The 19008-nt window shown below is 44.8% G+C and overlaps 1 protein-coding gene across 1 annotated transcript in view; it reads right to left on the bottom strand.

Annotated features, from left to right (window-relative positions):
• Window positions 1-19008, bottom strand: part of LOC117352510 (CDC42 small effector protein 2-A) — a 111063-nt gene that overhangs the window by 45191 nt on the left and 46864 nt on the right. The window contains exon 2 of the mRNA XM_033928962.1: window positions 9945-10276. Within this exon, the coding sequence (XP_033784853.1) occupies window positions 9945-9998 (54 nt within the window). The 5' untranslated portion in view covers window positions 9999-10276. The remainder of the gene's footprint in view (window positions 1-9944; window positions 10277-19008) is intronic.

The raw sequence follows: 19008 nt of genomic DNA, 5'->3' as shown, positions 1-19008 counted from the left end.
GAAAATAAAATTTTCTTCTACCTTTTGTTGTCTGGTCATTATTCAAATCATGTTGTTGTCCTAGGCTCTGGTTGTCTTTTGATAACTTACTTGCCAGGGTCTCCTTTCTTCTTCCCTTCTGTTTTTCTTCCCTCCCCCAAAGGTCTGGCAGTTTTCCTTTTGGCCCGACATTTGGCCCTCTGTTCCTTCCCTCCCTCCATCCCGGCTTCCCGGTCTCATATTAAAGCAGTCTGCAGAGGATTGCCGGTCAACTGTAGTGATCTTAGCAGGCTGCCGTCGGCCTCCGCAGCATGTTCTCTCTGCCGCAATTCCGCCCCTCCTCTGACGTACGGAACCGCAGCAGAAGGAACATGCTGCTGAGGCTATGGCAGCCTGCTAGGATTGCTACAGCCGACCAGCGATCCTCTGCAAGATGCTTTAATGTGAGACTGGGAAACTGCGTGAACCTACAGCTGATGCAGTGCTTGTACCTGTCTGCCGGCAGGCCAGCTTAAGTGAAATATCTGGCGGGCCAAATTTTATTACACCACGGGCCAGAGTTTGACATGTCTACTCTAAGAGATCCCACATGCCTATCCCAGGCTTTCTTGAATTCATACACAGTCTCTGTCTCCACCACCTCTTCTGGGAGACTGTTCCATGCATCTACCACCCTTTCTGTAAAAAAGTATTTCCTTGGATTACTCCTGAGCCTATCACCTCTTAACTTCATCCTTTGCCCTCTCATTCCAGAGCTTCCTTTCAAATGAAAGAGACTCGACTCATGTGCATTTACATCACGTAAGTATTTAAACATCTCTATCATATCTTCCCTCTCCTGCCTTTCTTCCAACGTATTCAGATTGAGATCTTTAAGTCTGTCCCCATATGCCTTATGATGAAGACCACATACCATTTTAGTAGCCTTCCTCTGGACCGACTCCATCCTTTTTATATCTTTTTGAAGGTGTGGCCTCCAGAATTGTACACAAAATTCTAAATGAGGTCTCACCAAAGTCTTATCCAGGGGCATCAATACCTCCTTTTTCTACTGGCGATACCTCTCCCTAGCCACCCTTGCATCCTTCTAGCTTTCACTGTCACCTTTTCAGGTGATGGGATAATTGTGCGCGAGACACCAGCGTGCCGACAATCCAGCACTGACAATTCAGCGCAAGACAGAAGTGCGCCGCCGAAAGCCGCCAAAAAACTTATTTTTTAAGAGCTCCGATGGGGGTGTGTGTGGGGGGAACCCCCCACTTTAATGCATAGTGTTTGCGCTGCCATTGGGGGAGTGGGGGGTGAAACCCCCCACATTTTAGACAAAACTGAACTTTTCCTGAAAAAAATCAGAAACTGTTCTGTTTTCTCTATAATATGGGGGTTGCACCCCCCCAAACACCTCCCAAAGGCAGCGCGAACACTATGCATTAAAGTGGGGGGTTCCCACACACACACACACACCCCCGTCGGAGCTCTTAAAAAAATAAGGCTTTTGGCAGCACACTTCTGTCTTGCGCTGAATTGTCAGCGCTGGATTGTCGGCGCCCTGGTGTCTTGTGCGCCACTGACTATGAACCCCTTTTCAAGATGGTAATGTAACTTAACCTGTCACTCTATTTATACCTTATTTTATACTGTCTTGGACTTTAGCCAGTCGATACATGAGGAATAAACACCATCTGCTACATAAGTCTTCAGAAGTATTTCTTTATCTTACTGAGAGATTACATTACATTACATTACGGATTTCTATTCCGCTTGTACCTTGCGGTTCTAAGCGGATTACATTGGAAGATAGCTGGACATTTCCATGAAATTACATTACATTAGAAGTTAGTTGGTTTCAAGTTACATAGTGAGGTTTCAGGTTATTTTACGTCATAGAGAAGAAGATTCCAGCATGATGGAATTCATGTTAGGTTAGGAGAGATCTGGGAGAAGTCCACCAGGAATCCAAAGTTGTGTCATGTATACATACTGCACATTTTATACACAACACAGAAATGCTCAACAAACTTTGCCACTAAGACGTGTTTCAGATTAAAACCAGAGGTGATACCACAGACGAACTTTGATCTTACCGTCCGCAGAATATCTATTTAGTTCATCATGGATAACAAACCAAAAAGAAGTAGGATTATAACACCTAGGAATTACAACAAATTTTGGTACTTCCAAAAGCCAAGAGCAGATCAAGACTTCAACAACAGATATGCCTGGAATAAATTGATTTAAACTGACTTCCTAAACACTAAGGGCTCCTTTTACAAAGGTGCGTTGGGGCCTTAATGCGCGGAATAGCGTGCGCTAAAATGCGCGCGCTAGCCGCTACCGCCTCCTTTTAAGCAGGCGGCAATTTTTCAGCTAGCGCGTGCTATAGTGCACGCTAATCTTGTGCATGCGCTAAAAACACTAGCGCACCTTAGTAAAAGGAGCCCTAAATATTTATTCAGCCATCTCATTGGGAAAAGCAATGTATTCCATATTGACACCGCCCGATAAGAAAACAAAGTTTTATAGAAGATTTCAATTTTTATTGACAGCCAGATTTTATTTCATCCGATTCAAAAGCTGTCGAGTATCACCCCTTGAAAAAGAGCGATGTAAAAGCTTATCAAATATCGGGGAGTCATCATCATACATATAACCCCCCCCCCTTAAAAGGGAGGTTTATTGAAATTGGGGAAAGAGATCTTTGGTCACAGCGAGTGTTGAGTGCTCTTTTGCAGTTGTACCTGCCGCTTGGAGCACTGCACTCTGAAAATAAAATTTGTTTAGCGGTGCCAGCATTAAACATGGGAAGCTGTCCTGTTTTCATCATACAATGATGACTGTATAGGGTGTTCCATTGTGGAACGCTCTGCTTAATGAAATAAAAAGTGCGTCCAGCCTGCTTCAATTTAGGAAGATGATTAAAACCATGTTATTTCAGAGATGCTTTTCTTAAAAAAGTCTGAAATTTGAGATGTTCTCCCTCGAGAAAAGGAGACTGCAAGGGGATATGATCGAGACTTTCAAAATACTGAAAGGAATCGACAAAATAGAGCAGGGAAAAAAAATTATTTACAATGTCCAATGTGACACGGACAAGAGGACATGGACTGAAGCTAAGCGGGGACAAGTTCAGTACAAATATCAGAAAGTTCTGCTTCACGCAACGAGTGGTGGACACCTGGAATGCTCTCCCAGAGGAGGTTATTGCGGTATCCACCATTCTAGGATTTAAAAGCAAACTAGATGCACATCTCCTTACGAGAGGCATAGAGGGATATGGGTGACTAAAATTACGCCAGGTGTACACCTGGGCCTCCGCATGTGCAGATCGCCGGACTTGATGGACCGAAGGTCTGATCCGGAGATGGTAGTTCTTATGTTCTTGATCTGATGAGTTAATTGTAATTTTTTTTTTTTTTTTAATGTAGCATATTTGTTTTAGCCCCCCTTTTACAAAACCATAGTGCTGTTTTTAATGCTGGCCGTGGTGGTAACAGCTCCGATGCTCATAGAATTCCTATGAGCTGTTACAGCTTTGGCTGGTGCTAAAAACTAGAGAATGACACGGTGACAAAATTCATCACCGTTCCCGTCCCTGCGGATAACCGCAGGAAATAATCCCATGTCATTTTCTAGTATCTATTTCAGCCTCAGTCCTTCTACACCAGCATTCTTCAAAGCAAAGCTTGCGGGTCAGTGGTTGAGGCCATTCATACTCTAATTCTTATGTGAGCCAAGGATAATGAAGCCATTGTGACATCACTGATGTGATTGGCTCTTAGGCACTGGTGGAATGAGGCATTATGACATCACAATATCTGCTCTGGATACCAGAGACTGTCATTCTGTAGTGTCTATTTCAACTGCAGTCCTTCTACACCAGCATTCTTCAAAGCAAAGCTTGCGGGTCAGTGGTTGAGGCCATTCATACTCTGATTCTTATGTGAGCCAAGGATAATGAAGCCATTGTGACATCACTGATGTGATTGGCTCTTAGGCACTGGTGGAATGAGGCATTATGACATCACAATATCTGCTCTGGATACCAGAGACTGTCATTCTGTAGTGTCTATTTCAACTGCAGTCCTTCTACACCAGCATTCTTCAAAGCAAAGCTTGCGGGTCAGTGGTTGTGGCCATTCATACTCTGATTCTTCCCTCTCTCCTCAAAGAATGACATGAAGATGGTTTCCCGCGGTTATCCGCTGGGACGGGAACGGTGATGAATTTTGTCACCGTGTCATTCTCTACTAAAAACCACACTGCGGTTTTGTAAAAAAGAGGGGGTGGGGTAGTTTGTTGCTTTTTAATTATGTTTCAGATTGTAACTCGCACAGAATAGTTGAATGTTTGTGAATAAAAATACATTTTTAAATAAATAAAAGCAGAATTTCTCTCTCGGTAATGTATTAAGAAAATAAGAGAGGTTTATTTTTGCCTTGGCAGGAGTGCTGTGAGAGAAGCCTTTCAGTTTGATTGTTACATCACTGAGCTATCCGTTAGCAGCACCTTATGCATGTTATTGACTGATTGCACAGTTTATATACTGCACTATCTATGGTATTAGGTGGTTTACAAGTTCATATACATAATAAAGTACGGTAACCCTTACAAAAATAACACAAACCAATAAAAAAATTTTTAAAAACCCATACTAAAAACAAAATATAAAGCCTGTTGAAATAAATGTGGCTTGAGTTATTTTCTGATTTACAAGTAATATTTTTTATAGAACGTAATCCTACTGGGAGGGCATTTCACAAACATGCACCTTCTACGTAAAAAAAATGTCAATCTAGAATCATCCAGTCTAAGTGTAGTATGTGGTTAGAATGTGTGGTGCAGTGGTTAGCGCTACAGCCTCAGCACCCCAAGGTTATGGGTTCAAATCCCACACTGCTCCTTGTGACCCTGGGCAAGTCACTTAATCCCCCATTGGTAGAGTGTGAGTCCATCAGGACAGACAGGGAAAAATGATTGAATACCTGAATGTAAACCACTTAGCTATAAGTGGTATATAAGTGGTATATAAATACTAAAGATAAATAAATAATTCACTGAAGGAAAGACTTGCAGACTAAAGTGGCACACTTATACTTTTAGGGGAATATTATCCATTAAAGGTACTAAAGTGATATGATAGAGGTCACACAGGGGAAGAATAGTTGAAGCAGATTAAGTAGTAACAGAATCTCGTCACCAGGAGTCTAGAGGAGCAGCCTCATATGGCTCCTCAACTTAGAGTTGGGATCAGAAGTTTCTGATATTCAGGGATATTGTTCTTAGCCTTTTGGCAGAAGAGGGAGGTTTACTCTCTATTGGGAAAGTCCTGGAACTGCAGCCTCATATTCTTAAGAGCCAGGAGTCTGGACCACACAGGGACCCTAAAGGCTCCAAGTTTAAAATTTGTTATTCCGCTTATCGAATTTCCAAGCAGAGTACATTGATATAAAATCATAATTGTTGGCTTAGACTGGCATACAAAACGAAAAACAGAAGGGTAGGGGGAGAACTCCATTTGTAATTAGAATAGCGAGACAATAGGGAGGGTCCTGTCTGACGGAAACTCTAGCAATGGGGGTTCATAAATCAAAGGCATCTTTAAATAAGGAGTTCAACTTCGATTTAAAGCGGTCTGAAGATGGAAGACCATAAGAACATAAGAATAATAACATAAGAATTGCTGCTGCTGGGTCAGACCAGTGGTCCATTGTGCCCAGCAGTCCGCTCCCGCGGTGGCCCTTAGGTCAAAGACCAGGGCCCTAACTGAGTCTAGCCTTACCTGCGTACATTCTGGTTCAGCAGGAACTTGTCTAATTTTGTCTTAAATCCCTGGAGGGTATTTTCCCCTATAACAGCCTCCGGAAGAGCATTCCAGATTTCTACCACTCTCTGGGTGAAGAAGAACTTCCTTACGTTTTTATGGAATCTATCCCTTTTTAACTTTAGAGAGTGACCTCTCGTTCTCTCTACTTTGGAGAGGGTGAACAACCTGTCTTTATCTACCAAGTCTATTCCCTTCATTATCTTGAATGTTTCGATCATGTCCCCTCTCAGTCTTCAAGGGAGAAGAGGCTTAGTTTCTCTAATCTCTCACTGTACGGCAACTCCTCCAGTCCCTTAACCATTTTAGTCCATTAAGCCCAGTAGCCTGTTTTCATGGCGGCCAATCCAGGTCACTAGTATCTGGCCAAAACCCAAAGAGTAGCAACATTCCATGCTACCGATCCAGGGCAAGCAGTGGCTTCCCCCATGTCTTTCTCAATAACAGATTATGGACTTTTACTCCAGGAAATTGTCCAAACCTTTCATAAAACCAGCTATGCTATCCATTCTTACCACAACCTCTGGCAATGCGTTGGGAGCATGCTCTTGGAAGCATTGGTCGCAACCCTTGAGAGCATGCTCAAGGCAGAGAGGCCTCTGGAGAATGTTGAGGGCACAATCTTTGCCTGAGGACAGAAAAACCAAAAACCCTTGGGAGCGCACTCAGGGTGATTGGCTCATGGGAGCAGCTCAGGTGTGAGGCGGTGGCCACTGGGATCCCATTGGGCCTAAGATCCAGCTGTGGAGGTGGAAGACCCCGGGGTGTGGTTGGCACCAAGAGTGAAGCAGAGGCTCCCAAGATGCAGTCAGCAACAGGAGCTCAGCAGAGGTGAGGCCCCCTGGGGTGAAGTATGCACCAGGGAAGAGAACAGTCAGCTCAGAGAGCTTGGTAGAGGAGGCAGCTTCTGGGAGCAGAATTGGTGTTCTGAGCACAGCAGCAGGAACTGGCTTGCTTGAGCTGTCTAGGCTCTCACTGAAGTCCCGCAGCCACCACACCAGCAAGTTTTAGGAAGAAGTGAGATTTGGGGACTTACTGGGGCTTAGGCCAAACTGCCATGCCCACAAAAAGACTCTTGTTAAGGATGCAAAAAGACTTGAAGTGGTTCAGATAAAAGTGACAAAAATTGTTTGGGGTTTGCGCCACAAGACATATGAGGAGAGACTTGATGACATGAAGATGTACACCCTGGAGGAAAGGAGAGACAAGGGTGATATGATACAGACATTTGAGAGGTATTAATATACTGTACAACAAACCTTTTCCAGAGGAGAAAATATGGTAAAATTTAGATTGCAGGATCATCATCAGGAAGTACTTTTTCATGGCGAGGGTGGTAGATAATGGAATTCATAACTGCATGGGATAAACAAAGGAATTCTGTATGGAAGGCATGGAATCAAACAAGTTTAGTAGTGATTAGATGGCAACACCAGTAATTGAGAAGCAAAGCCAGAGCTGGGCAGACTTTTACAATCTGTGTCCTGAAAATGGCAAGGCCAAATCAAGTAGTAGCATATCACACCTTATGGGGTTTATGGATGGATCATACAAGTCTTTATGTGCCATTATCTAATATGTTAATACAGAAATAAGGAAAAGTATCATGAGCTGCCACCTTGGCAAAAAGACTAAGGGCTAGATTCACCAAGCCCACAGATTGTGTTTGCGATCGTGTACTGACCCGATTTTCCTCAGACCTGATTCACTAACCTATGTTAGTATTTTCCGACTGCAAACCACTGACAAGGAGAGGGCAACGGGAGAGGCAGGAGAGAGCAGCTAGAGCGCCGCGAGTGCAGGAAATCACTCATGGTATGCTCCGACCGCCTCGTCATGCACTAAGTCGGGCCTTATCCAATCAGGAACTGCTTTGACATGCAGCTCCTGATTGGATAAGGCCCGACTTAGTGCAGGAAGAGGCGGTCAGAGCATTCCCTGGAATGGAACCCCCGCAAATATCGGGGAGTACTGTATATGCAAATCTCTTTCATCCATATCTACTGTGGATATCCTGAAAACCTGACTAGCACAGGGGTAACTCCAGGACTGCCTTAGGAAACACCAATTTAAGGGATTGTTTCTGAAAATATAATAAACACACTAATTAATCTTAGATGGTGTTCTTCAATATTTCCGCTGCTTTTGACACCTTGAATCATGATATTTTATCATCAAGCCTCTCCGATTGTGGTCTTGGAGGAACTGTGTTACATTGGTTTGAGTCATTCTTGAAAAGGTATTTCACAGGAAGGAATCTTTCTAGGTGTAATGTAGAGAAGTGCTTATAGGGGGTTCCGCAAGGCTCAGCATTGTCCGCAGTGCTTGTAGTTATTAGTTATTTAACTTGTATTTACTCCCTCTTTGGAAATTGATGAAACATATCGGCTTTATGCTGATGATATACAATTTTTTTTTCCAATTGAAAATTCACGAGTAAAACTAGTTCAATGACCAAAAATGGATTGGATGTTAAATATTTAAAAAACAAAAATTATGTTGATGTTCAAGGAACAAATAATGGACATCCCAGTAACCATCATTGTGTTTAATAAATGGATGTATCTTGTTGATAAGGTGTCTTAGGCGTTATGTTGGATCCCCAGCTTAGTTTTTGACCACATATACAGAGTACCATTAGGAAAACTTATTTTAACTTACAAATGTTGATTTTATGAAAGTTATTCAATCTGTTGTACTCACGGGGCTGAATTATTGCAATTTTGTATTTTGGGGATTGCCAGCTACATGCATGCGTGCTTTGCAGGTAGCACAGAACTCCATAATATGACGGTTATGTGGGATTGATAGATCTGAACATGTCACCAGACATCTTACAGCAAGGTATTGGTTATCTATAGAGTTCCGTGTTAAGTATAAACTGTTATTAATGGTTTATTTGAGCCTCAATCAAATGTCACCCAAGTATTTACAAGACTATTTGATGCCTTATTCACCTTCAAGGACCTTGCATTCCTCAGCTCAATCTGGTTTGGTTGTTCCTACTCAGAAATGTTTGCACTATGAATCAGTAAGGAAAAGCGTGTTTTCATGTGCTGGACCATCAGAATGGAATAGGTTGCCTGTGTATTTTTGGCAACAGATTTGTGTCAATTTAAGAAAATGATGAAGAAACTTTTTTTTTTTTTTACAGCATACTGTGAGTTTGTAGTTTATTAATGAAAGATTTATATGTTGCGACTTGGATAAAAGCGGAATATAAATAAAACTATAATACGCATTTTTATTAAATATATAGACCCCATTAATCTTAATAAGGCCTACTTATCAAATAATGCATGTTAATATATTATTGAGCTTTGGGGAGTACATAAGAACATAAGAATTGCCGCTGCTGGGTCAGACCAGTGGTCCATCGTGCCCAGCAGTCCGCTCACGCGGCGGCCTTCTGATCAAAGATCAGTGGCCTAACTGAGACTAGCCCTACCTGAGCACATTCCGGTTCAGCAGGAACTTGTCTAACTTCATCTTGAATCCATGGAGGGTGTTTTCCCCTATGACAGACTCCGGAAGAGCGTTCCAGTTTTCTACCACTCCCTGGGTGAAGAAGAACTTCCTTACATTTGTACGGAATCTATCCCCTTTCAACTTTAGAGAGTGCCCTCTCGTTCTCCCTACCTCGGAGAGGGTGAACAACTTGTCCTTATCTACTAAGTCTATTCCCTTCAGTACCTTGAATGTTTCGCTCATGTCCCCTCTCAATCTCCTCTGTTCGAGGGAGAAAAGGCCCAGTTTCTCTAATCTTTCACTGTAAGGCAACTCTTCCAGCTCCTTAACCATCTTAGATTTATATGTCTTACTATGTTCCCTGAAGGTCTTTCCTGTTGTCCATTTTTGAACAGACTCCTCATCACTTATTCTGGTCACTGTGGGCCCATCCAGTCAACTGTGCTGCCCTCTTTTGCATGTCCTTCAGATCACAGATCATGCTTTTGTCAAAATCAACCAAAACAAAGATAAAATATGATTTTACTTCAAGGTTGATAAATGAGGTTTTTAAACCGATTGCTTTAGTGCAAATGGACAGACAAGGTGCATGTTCACTCAATTCTATATATTTGATATCAAACCACTTGGTCATTAATCAGATATGAAGACCCCACTACCAAACGCTCATACTTACAGGCTGAGGTTGCTCGGCAATGCAACAGTTGAAACACAACCAGAATTCACTCATTGTGAACAGTCCCAAGCTCTAACACAAGGAAAGGGCAGAGAGCGAAGCAACAATCCCAATCGCCTTTCACAAGACTCTTCAGAGGGTGTTCCTTAAGTCAAAAAAGAAAACAATCCCAAATGGCACAGGCTTCTTTTGCCATATGTTTTCCTGAGCACCGAGGTCCTTGGTTACTATGGATGCCAAAACAAATTTCCAGTTTCTTGAGATTCTGCTCCAGCCACCACAAAATAAGAGTAAAGAAATGTTCTCCTTGTTCAAAACTGAAGGTTGATAACCTACAATTATTTGAGAAAGAAAACAAAAAAATCTCCTTAATTATGAATAAAGCAAAGATTATTTGTTAAAGATGTAGGTTGTGAAGACAAACTTGAAAACCAGTCTTTGGCATTCCAGAAAAATCATGCTTAATCTAGAAGATATTCTCTTTTTAAAAGCTTAAGTAAGTCATTTCAATAGAGATGCTCTGCTGAAAATGTGAATGTGTCAATATTTCTTGCAATGAAATAGACAGAATCCAAACACTGGAAGCACATACAACTAGTTAATACTTAAGTCACTTGTTCACTAAATTTAAGGAAACCATCCAGCCAATACTCATAGCGCGTTAACCGGCTCGGGAACAGTCACCAATTTGTTAACTCACTTATCGGCAAACATCTGATCTTTTTTTTGCAGCACTTAATGGGTTATCTTCACTGAAAATGATTGGTTGGTGGCAATGTGCAAGCAGTTCATGTTGGGGGCAGTGGCGTAACGAGGACGGGAGGCACCTGGGGCGGTGGTGCCGCCGTCATCTTCTTCTCCACCACCCCCACTCCCATGCGCACTGCCGTTCCCTTCCCCCGTACCTGTTTAAGTCACTGTTTAGCTTCCCTGGCACAAGCAGTATCTCTAACTTGCTGCCCCGACCTATTGATTTCACGGATTCCCGGTCAGCATCAGGATGGAATGTGGCATACATGGTGATGTTTTCTATTTTGTGTATATAGATATCTTTTGCTTCTATCTTGTATATTATCTGATGTCTGTCTGCATTATTTGCCTTGAAAGTCTAAAAAGTGGCTTAAATGGGTACTTGGACGATCAAAAAGCCTCATCATCCAAGTACCCATAATCAAAGCTGGTTTTAGACGTATCTAAAACCAGCATAGGCCTTTCCACTGCTTCTAAATGCACAGAGAGAAAAGAAGTGTTTTTAGAGGAGGGGAAAGGGTGGGCGGTGGGCGGGAGGTGGGCCGACCTAGACCTAGGCGTGCAGCAGGTATAACCAAAACTTTAGGCAGTTTGCATAGTCAGCACTTATACATTTTGACAGACCAAGTCAAAACAGGTATAAGTGCCGAAAAGGGGCCGCTGAGCTGATCATGGCTGCTGCGATCAGCTCAGCGGCCCCAGCAACCTGCCTATCCCCTACAGCAATGATCGCGGCAGGAGAGATGGCTCATCTCCCCTGCTGCAATCCACCCTTCCCCCCCCTCCAACAACGATCAGGGCAAGAGGGAGCCAAAGCCCTCTTGCCCCATGACATCCCAAACTCCCCGACAGTATTGGGGCAGGAGGGAGCCCAAGCCCTCCTGCCCCGGGCACCCCCGAACTCCCCGATAGGATTGGGCAGGAGGGAGCCCAAGCCCTCCTGCCCTGGATGCAAGGGCCCCCCTCCGAACCCTGATCGCCCCCCCCCCCGCTGACCCGTGACCTCCCCCCCACCGACCCCACAACCCCCACCCCCCTCCCCGTACCTTCAATAACGTTGGTTGGACGGACGGGTGCCAAGCCCGTCCGTCTGACAGGCCAGCCATCCATTGAATGGCTGGCCTTAGGATCTGATTGGCCCAGGCAGCTCAAATCCCACCCACAGGTAGGGCCTGAGATGCCTGGGCCAACCGGAATAGGCCCAGTAGGCTTAGGCCCTACCTGTGGGCGGGGCCTCGGGGAGCCCTTGCATCGAGGGCAGGAGGGCTTGGGCTCCCTCCTGACTGATCCTGTCGGGGAGTTCAAGGGTGCTCGGAGCAGGAGAGCTTGGGCTCCCTCCTGCCCGATCCTGTCGGAGAGTTCAAGGGTGCCCGGGGCAGGAGGGTTTGGGCTCCCTCCTGCCCCAATAGTGTCGGGAAGGTCGGGGCTGCCGCGAGGCAAGAGGGCTTGGGCTCCCTTTTGCCCCAATGTCATCGGGGGGGATCACGGGGCAAGAGGGCTTGGGCTCCCTTTTGCCCCAATGTCATCGGGGGGGATCACGGGGCAAGAGGGCTTGGGCTCCTTCTTGCCCCGATGTCGTCGGGGGGGGGTGGATTCTGTAACCGGTGTTGTTTTTGAAAGACACCGGTTACAGAATCCAGCTTTTAGGCGAAGGACTGGCTCCTCCTTCGCCTAAAAGCCCTTGTTTTGGACGTTTGAGGCTTAGGCTTTTTTTAGGTTGATTATATGGTATAAGTTTAGACGTAGTGGTGGTGGGCGTTTAAACAGCTGAACGTAGAGGCAGGCCATTATAAAAAAAAAACCTCCGTTTGGACGTTTTTTTTGATAATGGACATTTTCCCTGCTTCTACTTTCAACATTTAAGGCCTTAGGCCAAAAGGGGACTTAGACGTTTTTTTTGATTATGCCCCTCCACAGGTCTAAAATGGGCTTTAGAATTTGGCATGCAATAATTCCCTTAACGTGCATTAAAGGTGCGCTTAGCCCTAACGCTGCTTGATGAATTCCCCTTAAGGGGTCCTTTCACATTGCGCAGAAGAGAGTGGTCCGAGCACCCCCTTAAGGAGGTCTTTCCTGCGTGCTAAGGCCATTTCTACTGTAGCTAGAAAATGGTCAATTTACCCTTAGAACAAGGCCATTATTAATAATTAGTGTGTGAACTGCACTGAGTAGTACAAAAATGTCCACTCTCCTCCCCAAACATGCCCCCTTCTCAGAAAAATTAAAATATTTTTTAACACACAGTTTGCTCGCATAGAGTGCATATTTACCGTGGGATGCATGAAAGCATCCTGTGGTAAGCACACCCTAGCTCTTACTGCAGCTTCATAAGAGGAACCCTAAAACTGGTATAAAAACTGATGATGATACACGTGCATATTATCCTCTTTATAAAATCACAGCCACCGTATAACTCACAACCACAGTGTATATCGTATTCCCTTTAATAACTCACCTCAAATAATGGCCCACCCATCTGTTTCAGCATTTCACCTTAAAAGCCAAATTCAGAATCCTACAATAGCCCATTCCCCAGAATTCACAGTAACTGACAATGCTCTCCCCCATCCTCCACCCTCACAATGACTAGGGTTTCCAGATTTTCGGGAATGAAAATCCACCCCATGGCCCCGCCCCTTTCCACCCAGGTCTTGCCCCGTTCTACCCCCAGCCCCACCTCCTCGACCTGTTTGTTCATTGGGATGGACTCTGTGCATGCGCTGGTGTGACTCAGTGACATCATGCGCGCAGATGCCGTTCCGACGTCGCTCATTGGTAGAAGCTTTTCAAAACCTAGACAAAGAGCTGGGTTTTGAAAAGACATCCGGATATGTCCTCGAAAAGGAGGACATGACTGAGGAAGTCCAGACATCTGGTAACCCTAACAATGACCAGATCCCTCTTCTTACCTTTTCTTAGAGTTCTGGTGCTGTCGGTGCAGGGTCTTGAGCATGTGCAGATACTCAAGGCTTTGAGCATGTACAAGTGCTCAATGTCCTGCACTGTGAGATGTAAGAGGAGCAATCCAGTCATTGCTGGGGGACGGGGGTGAGGAAGGGGGTGGAGAATGGAGGAGAGCAATGCTGACTAGTGTGGGGGGAATAGAGTAGAGAAGAAAAATAGTGCCTCCATTAATCACCCTAGACTTCAGAAAATCCGCCGTTTTCTAATAATAGCCTAGGTGATTATTAGAGAGAATACTGTACGTGGTTTTAATGCATATTCATCCTGCATCACATTGGTTTAGCTGTAATTTGCAACATAAATAGCAAGTGGAAATTTGCTGCAGTGAAATTCCCAGAGGTGTCACATTTTATTCAAATGGGTTCAGTGTGAACATAGTGTACAGAAAGGTTCTTTGAAAATGTAAGAAGTGCAATACCAATTACACAGTTACCTTGCTCTGAAATTGTTTTCTTAATAAAATACTGAACTATGATTTGCAGCACTGCAATCATTTCAGTAATAAAAAGTTATCAAGGGTAGCAAATGGTGACCCCCCACCCACCGAACCACTGCATAAGAGGGAAAAGGAAAATGTCTGCACTACAAAAAATGGAACTAGAGGGATTGAAGAAATTGAATTATTTACTCTGCGTTAGAAGGGAGTAATTCAAATTAAAAGGCTAGAAAAATAAAGATCATTCTGGCAGTTTTACTACACTACAGTACATTTTAAAGTCAGAACAGGGTATACAATTTGAGAGGAATGCAAATGGGAAACTGTGGAAACTATAACATCCTTAAAGGTAACAACTTGGGAGCTAAAAAGCAGGGTAACAGCATGGCACAATGGTTGGAAGTCTGTAGACCAGTGGTCTCAAACTCGATGCCCAAGGGCCACATGCGGCCCGCCAGGTACTATTTTGAGGCCCTCAGTATGCTTATCATAATCACAAAAGTAAAATAAAACAGTGTCTTGATCATTCATATGTCTCTTTAGCTATAAATTACAATTTTATTATTAAGACATAGCTAAAAGGTAAGATTTATAGACTATAAAGAGTTTTACCTCATGCAAAATTGTTATTTCTTTAATAACACATTAACTATTTTTTCTGAGGCCCTCCAAGTACCTACGAATCCAAAATGTGGTCCTGCAAAGGGTTTGAGTTTGAGACCATTGCTGTCTAGACCATGAATCATTTCTGTATTTATCAGGGGCCGCTGAAAAGTTCTCAGCTCAACCAACAAAGTTGGGGCAGTCTCTATCGAGGGCTATACCCATAGTCCAGTGACTTTCCACTTTTTTTTTTTTTTTGCTGTTGGAAAAATACAAGCTCAGCTGATGTGTGTGGGGGGTGAGGGTGGGGAGGGGGAATTCCCCTGCCATGATCAGTTTATGGCTGCTGCAGTCTAGTGGCAAAGATAGGCAGCTGAAATGTAGGCCCGGAAAACCCTGGCCTACATTTCAGCTGCCTGTCTTGGCTGAATCAGGCGCGATTCTGTAACCGACACCCTCGAGTGATTGAAACACGATTGGCAGCCGCTTTTAAGACAACCGCCGATTTGGGTGACGTTTACAGAATCCAAATGTTACTGCTTATAAAAAGGAAAAGTGTTTCTGATGTTACTAACTGCAGCCAATCACAGAGCGGCACGGGACCAGACAGGAAGCGCAAAGGTCACACTTCTGCGTTGTGTGTTGCTCTTCTAAAGACACAGGCAGCTATCCAGGAGACCGCACTGGACCACCGCCACTATAAAAGGTACCGGGGTGGGGGGTGCTGCGGGCGGCTTCTGGTGGTTTCGGGCTTCCCAGCACCAGACCACCAGAGGCACCTACATGTAGAGGAGGAAAAACTAAGGAAAAAAAAATTCTGAACCAAATTTTTTTCTTGGTTTTTCCTCCTCTACAGGTGGGTGTGTCTTATACAGTAAGTAAAAGTAAGAGATGAAGGACACTTTGGTTCTGAAAAGTAGTAGCTGAAAAGGTAAAGAAAGAGGTTAATTTTCATAAACTACAAAAGATAGCAGAAAGAGGAAGACAGGCAAAACTATCTGAAAAAATTAACCACCCTTTTTATTAAAGCATGATAGCGATTTTTAGCACAGGGAGCCGTGCTGAATGCTCCATGCTGCTCCCGACCCTAATAACCACTATCACGGTTTAGTAAAAGGGGGGTACGAGAGGCTGTCGAGTAGTCAGGAAAGCAAAGATACAAATGGAATAAATAATAATAGAACATAAGAACATAAGAAGCGCCATCTCCGGATCAGACCTTCGGTCCATCAAGTCCGGCGATCCGCACACGCGGAGGCCCTGCCAGGTATACACCTGGCTTATTTTATAGCCAACCATATCTTTATATGCCTCTCTCAAGGAGATATGCATCTAGTTTGCTTTTGAAGCCTAGGATCTACAAAAGTTAAAGGAATGGTCTAATATCTGGCAACTAAAATTAAATGCAAAGAAAAGCAGAGTAATGCATTTGGGGGTTAATAATCGGAAGGAGGTGAGAGGCTGTTATGCACGGATGGGGAGCGGGACCTTGGGGTGATAGTATCCAAAGATATAAAAGCAAAAAAAAACAGTGCGACAAGGCAGTGGATGCTGCCTGAAGGATGTTGGGCTGTATAAAGAGAGGCATAACTAGTAGAAGAATGAAGGTGTTGATGCCCCTGAACAGGTCGCTGGTGAGATCCCACTTGGAGTATTGTGTTCAGTTTTAGAGGCTGTATCTGGCGAAGGACATAAAAAGGCTTGAAGTGGTCCAGCAGAGGGCGACAAAAATGATAAGAGGTTTGCGCCAAAAGACGTACGAGGAGAGACTGGAAGCCCTGAATATGTATACCTTAGAGGAAAGGAGGGACAGGGGAGATATGATTCAGATATTCAAATACTTGAAAGGTATTAACGTAGAACAAAATATTTTTCAGAGAAAGGAAAATGATAAAACCAGAGAGCATAATCTGAGGTTGAGGGGTGGTAGACTCAAGAGTAAATTGTGGAAATTCTTTACGGAGAGGGTGGTAGATGTCTGGAATGTGCTCCCGAGAGAGGTGATGGAGATGAAAACGGTGACGGAGTTCAGAAAAGTGTGAGATGAACACAGAGGATCTAGAATCAGAAAATAATAGTAAATATTGAAGAACTAAGGCCAGTACTGGGCAGACTTGCACGGTCTGTGTCTGTATATGGCCGTTTGATGGAGGATGGGCTGGGGAGGGCGTAGATGGACTGGAGTGAGCTTTGATGGAGACTTCAGTAGTTGGAACCAGTCTGTGTGTGACTTTGGTTGTGAGAGGAGCTGAAGCGAGAGCTGCAACTGGGAACCAGAGGCCTGTGGAAGGTGGGAGCTGGGCCTAGCTCTGTGCCCCAGGCAGAGCTATGAAGCCTGGGGTCCCTTCCCAGGGAAGGTCTGGTTTGGAGGGCCTACTATGGAAGGAAGGAGGGAACCAGATGGTGAAAAGCCTGGGCCATCAGGCTGGAGGAGGCCAGAAGAGCCAGACCCCAGAGCTCCTAGAGAAAGGGTTCCTGTTCCAGAATTGATACCAAGGAGCATGAAGGTACAACAGGGGTCTGGCAGGGCCTGGGAGTTGGAGGTGGAGATGGGCAGGAAGAAAGCCCAGGCTGTTACAGTGGTAGAGGATATGGAGGACTCACAAGGGTCAGAGGAGGATATTTTCAGTGGGGAGGAGGAGGTGGAGAAGGACATAGATTTGGCCACAAGAGCCATATTAACAGTTAAGGGCATGGCTGGACTGGAGAAAAAGCTGCAGGACTTACAAAAGAAACAACGTATGGTGTCCACTCTGTTTAAGCTGGCTCCAGAGCAGCAAAAGAAAAAGTATAAGAAAGAACAGCAATACCTTCAGCGGCAGGTGGAGAACTGCATAACAGAGATAGCTGGTATTACAAAAGATGTGTCTAATCCCATGGCTGAAGTGTTTCGGAACAGAGAGAGAATGGCAGGGCTGCATGGACACCAGGGGAAATTACAGGCAGCAGTTTCTGCAGAAGAACCCTGTGCAGAAGCAGGACAGTTGGAAGAAGTGCAGGAAACTCCCACAGCAGTGGAAGAAAAAGCTACCACAGAGGCTACTGGAGAAAAGTTGGGAGACAGCCTGAATTGGTACAGCTGGGAAAAGAGTGCAGACACAGCAGAAACCAGAGTGGAGGAGGGGTGGACAAAGGAGCGCAGGAAGAAGAAAGCCACACAAAGAGTGAACTATCTGGAACAAGCAGGGACTGAAAAACTTCATATAGAGTTTGAGCAAGTATTAGCAGGGACTGAGAAACCACAAACAGAAATTGAGCTACCACAAACTTTAATAAAAGCACCTGAGGGAGTGCTGGAACAGCAGGCAGCTGAGACTAGTTTGCCCAGTAACTTGCTAAAATTCTTGGAGGAGGAGGAGGAATGTGATTTGAAAGTGATTGAGCAGCAGCCTGGATTGGAAACACCTGAGTTCCATCGGCAAGGAAAATCCCAGAATGCAGCTCAGGGAAGGAGTTCCCAAGAACTGGTGGGTAGAATCTTTTGTGTGACTGAGAATGTGACTGAGAAAGGGGTGGAGTCTTCTCTGAGCTGTGCTGAGGGAACTCAGCCTAATTCAAAGTGCAGAGTACAGCAAAGAGGTGTTTCCAGTGTGTTAGAAGGAGTGGAGTGGAGTCAGGAGCTGGAACCTGAGAATCTACAGAGAGAAATACAGCAGGAGGTGGCTGTAGATGATGAAGCTGTGCTGCCACAACGGCAGCAATGGACAAAGCAAGTTTTGCCTTGTTCTAAAGAACTGCAGTTGAAAGAACTGAATGCAGGACAGATCCCTATGGATGTGAATGGGGGTGTTGGAGAGGGGGAGGGGGAGAGGGTGGGGGATCTGGTGGTGGTGGACATGGTGCCCGGAAAGGGGTTAAACGGGGAATATCTTTTGCAGATGTGGTGGCTGGGGGATCGGGGCAGGGGGGTAGGAATTGGGGGAGGGGGAATGCACAAGGGGAGAGTGGGGGGAGGAGGGAGGATGGTAGAGGGAATGGGAATAGTGGTGGGGGGTGGGGTAGCGGGGGAGGGGGAGAGGGGGGTATTTTCAAGAGAAGAAATGTGGTTCAGTTGAAGTGGGTGGGGGTGGGGAATATGCCAACAAGGGACAGGGTGTTGAGAATGGTTCTGGGGTTAGGCTTCATCCCTGAGGACCTGTATGCCTGTATTCATCCGGTAATGGTTCCGGAGTATGACATCAGTTTCCAGAGACAGAGGGGTTTAGAGTTATTTTGGGAAAAATATGAGGGGGTGAGGGGGAGGGAGCAGTAGGCAGAATTTAAAGCCATACCTGTGAGTAAGTCTGACCTTGTGCAAGTGACAGTGTTGGT

The sequence above is a fragment of the Geotrypetes seraphini genome, chromosome 1 (assembly GCF_902459505.1).
Source record: "Geotrypetes seraphini chromosome 1, aGeoSer1.1, whole genome shotgun sequence".
In the NCBI taxonomy this organism is placed as follows: Eukaryota; Metazoa; Chordata; class Amphibia; order Gymnophiona; family Dermophiidae; genus Geotrypetes; species Geotrypetes seraphini.
The sequence above is the reverse complement of the archived record's forward strand: the minus strand, read 5'-3'. Positions and strand labels throughout refer to the sequence as shown.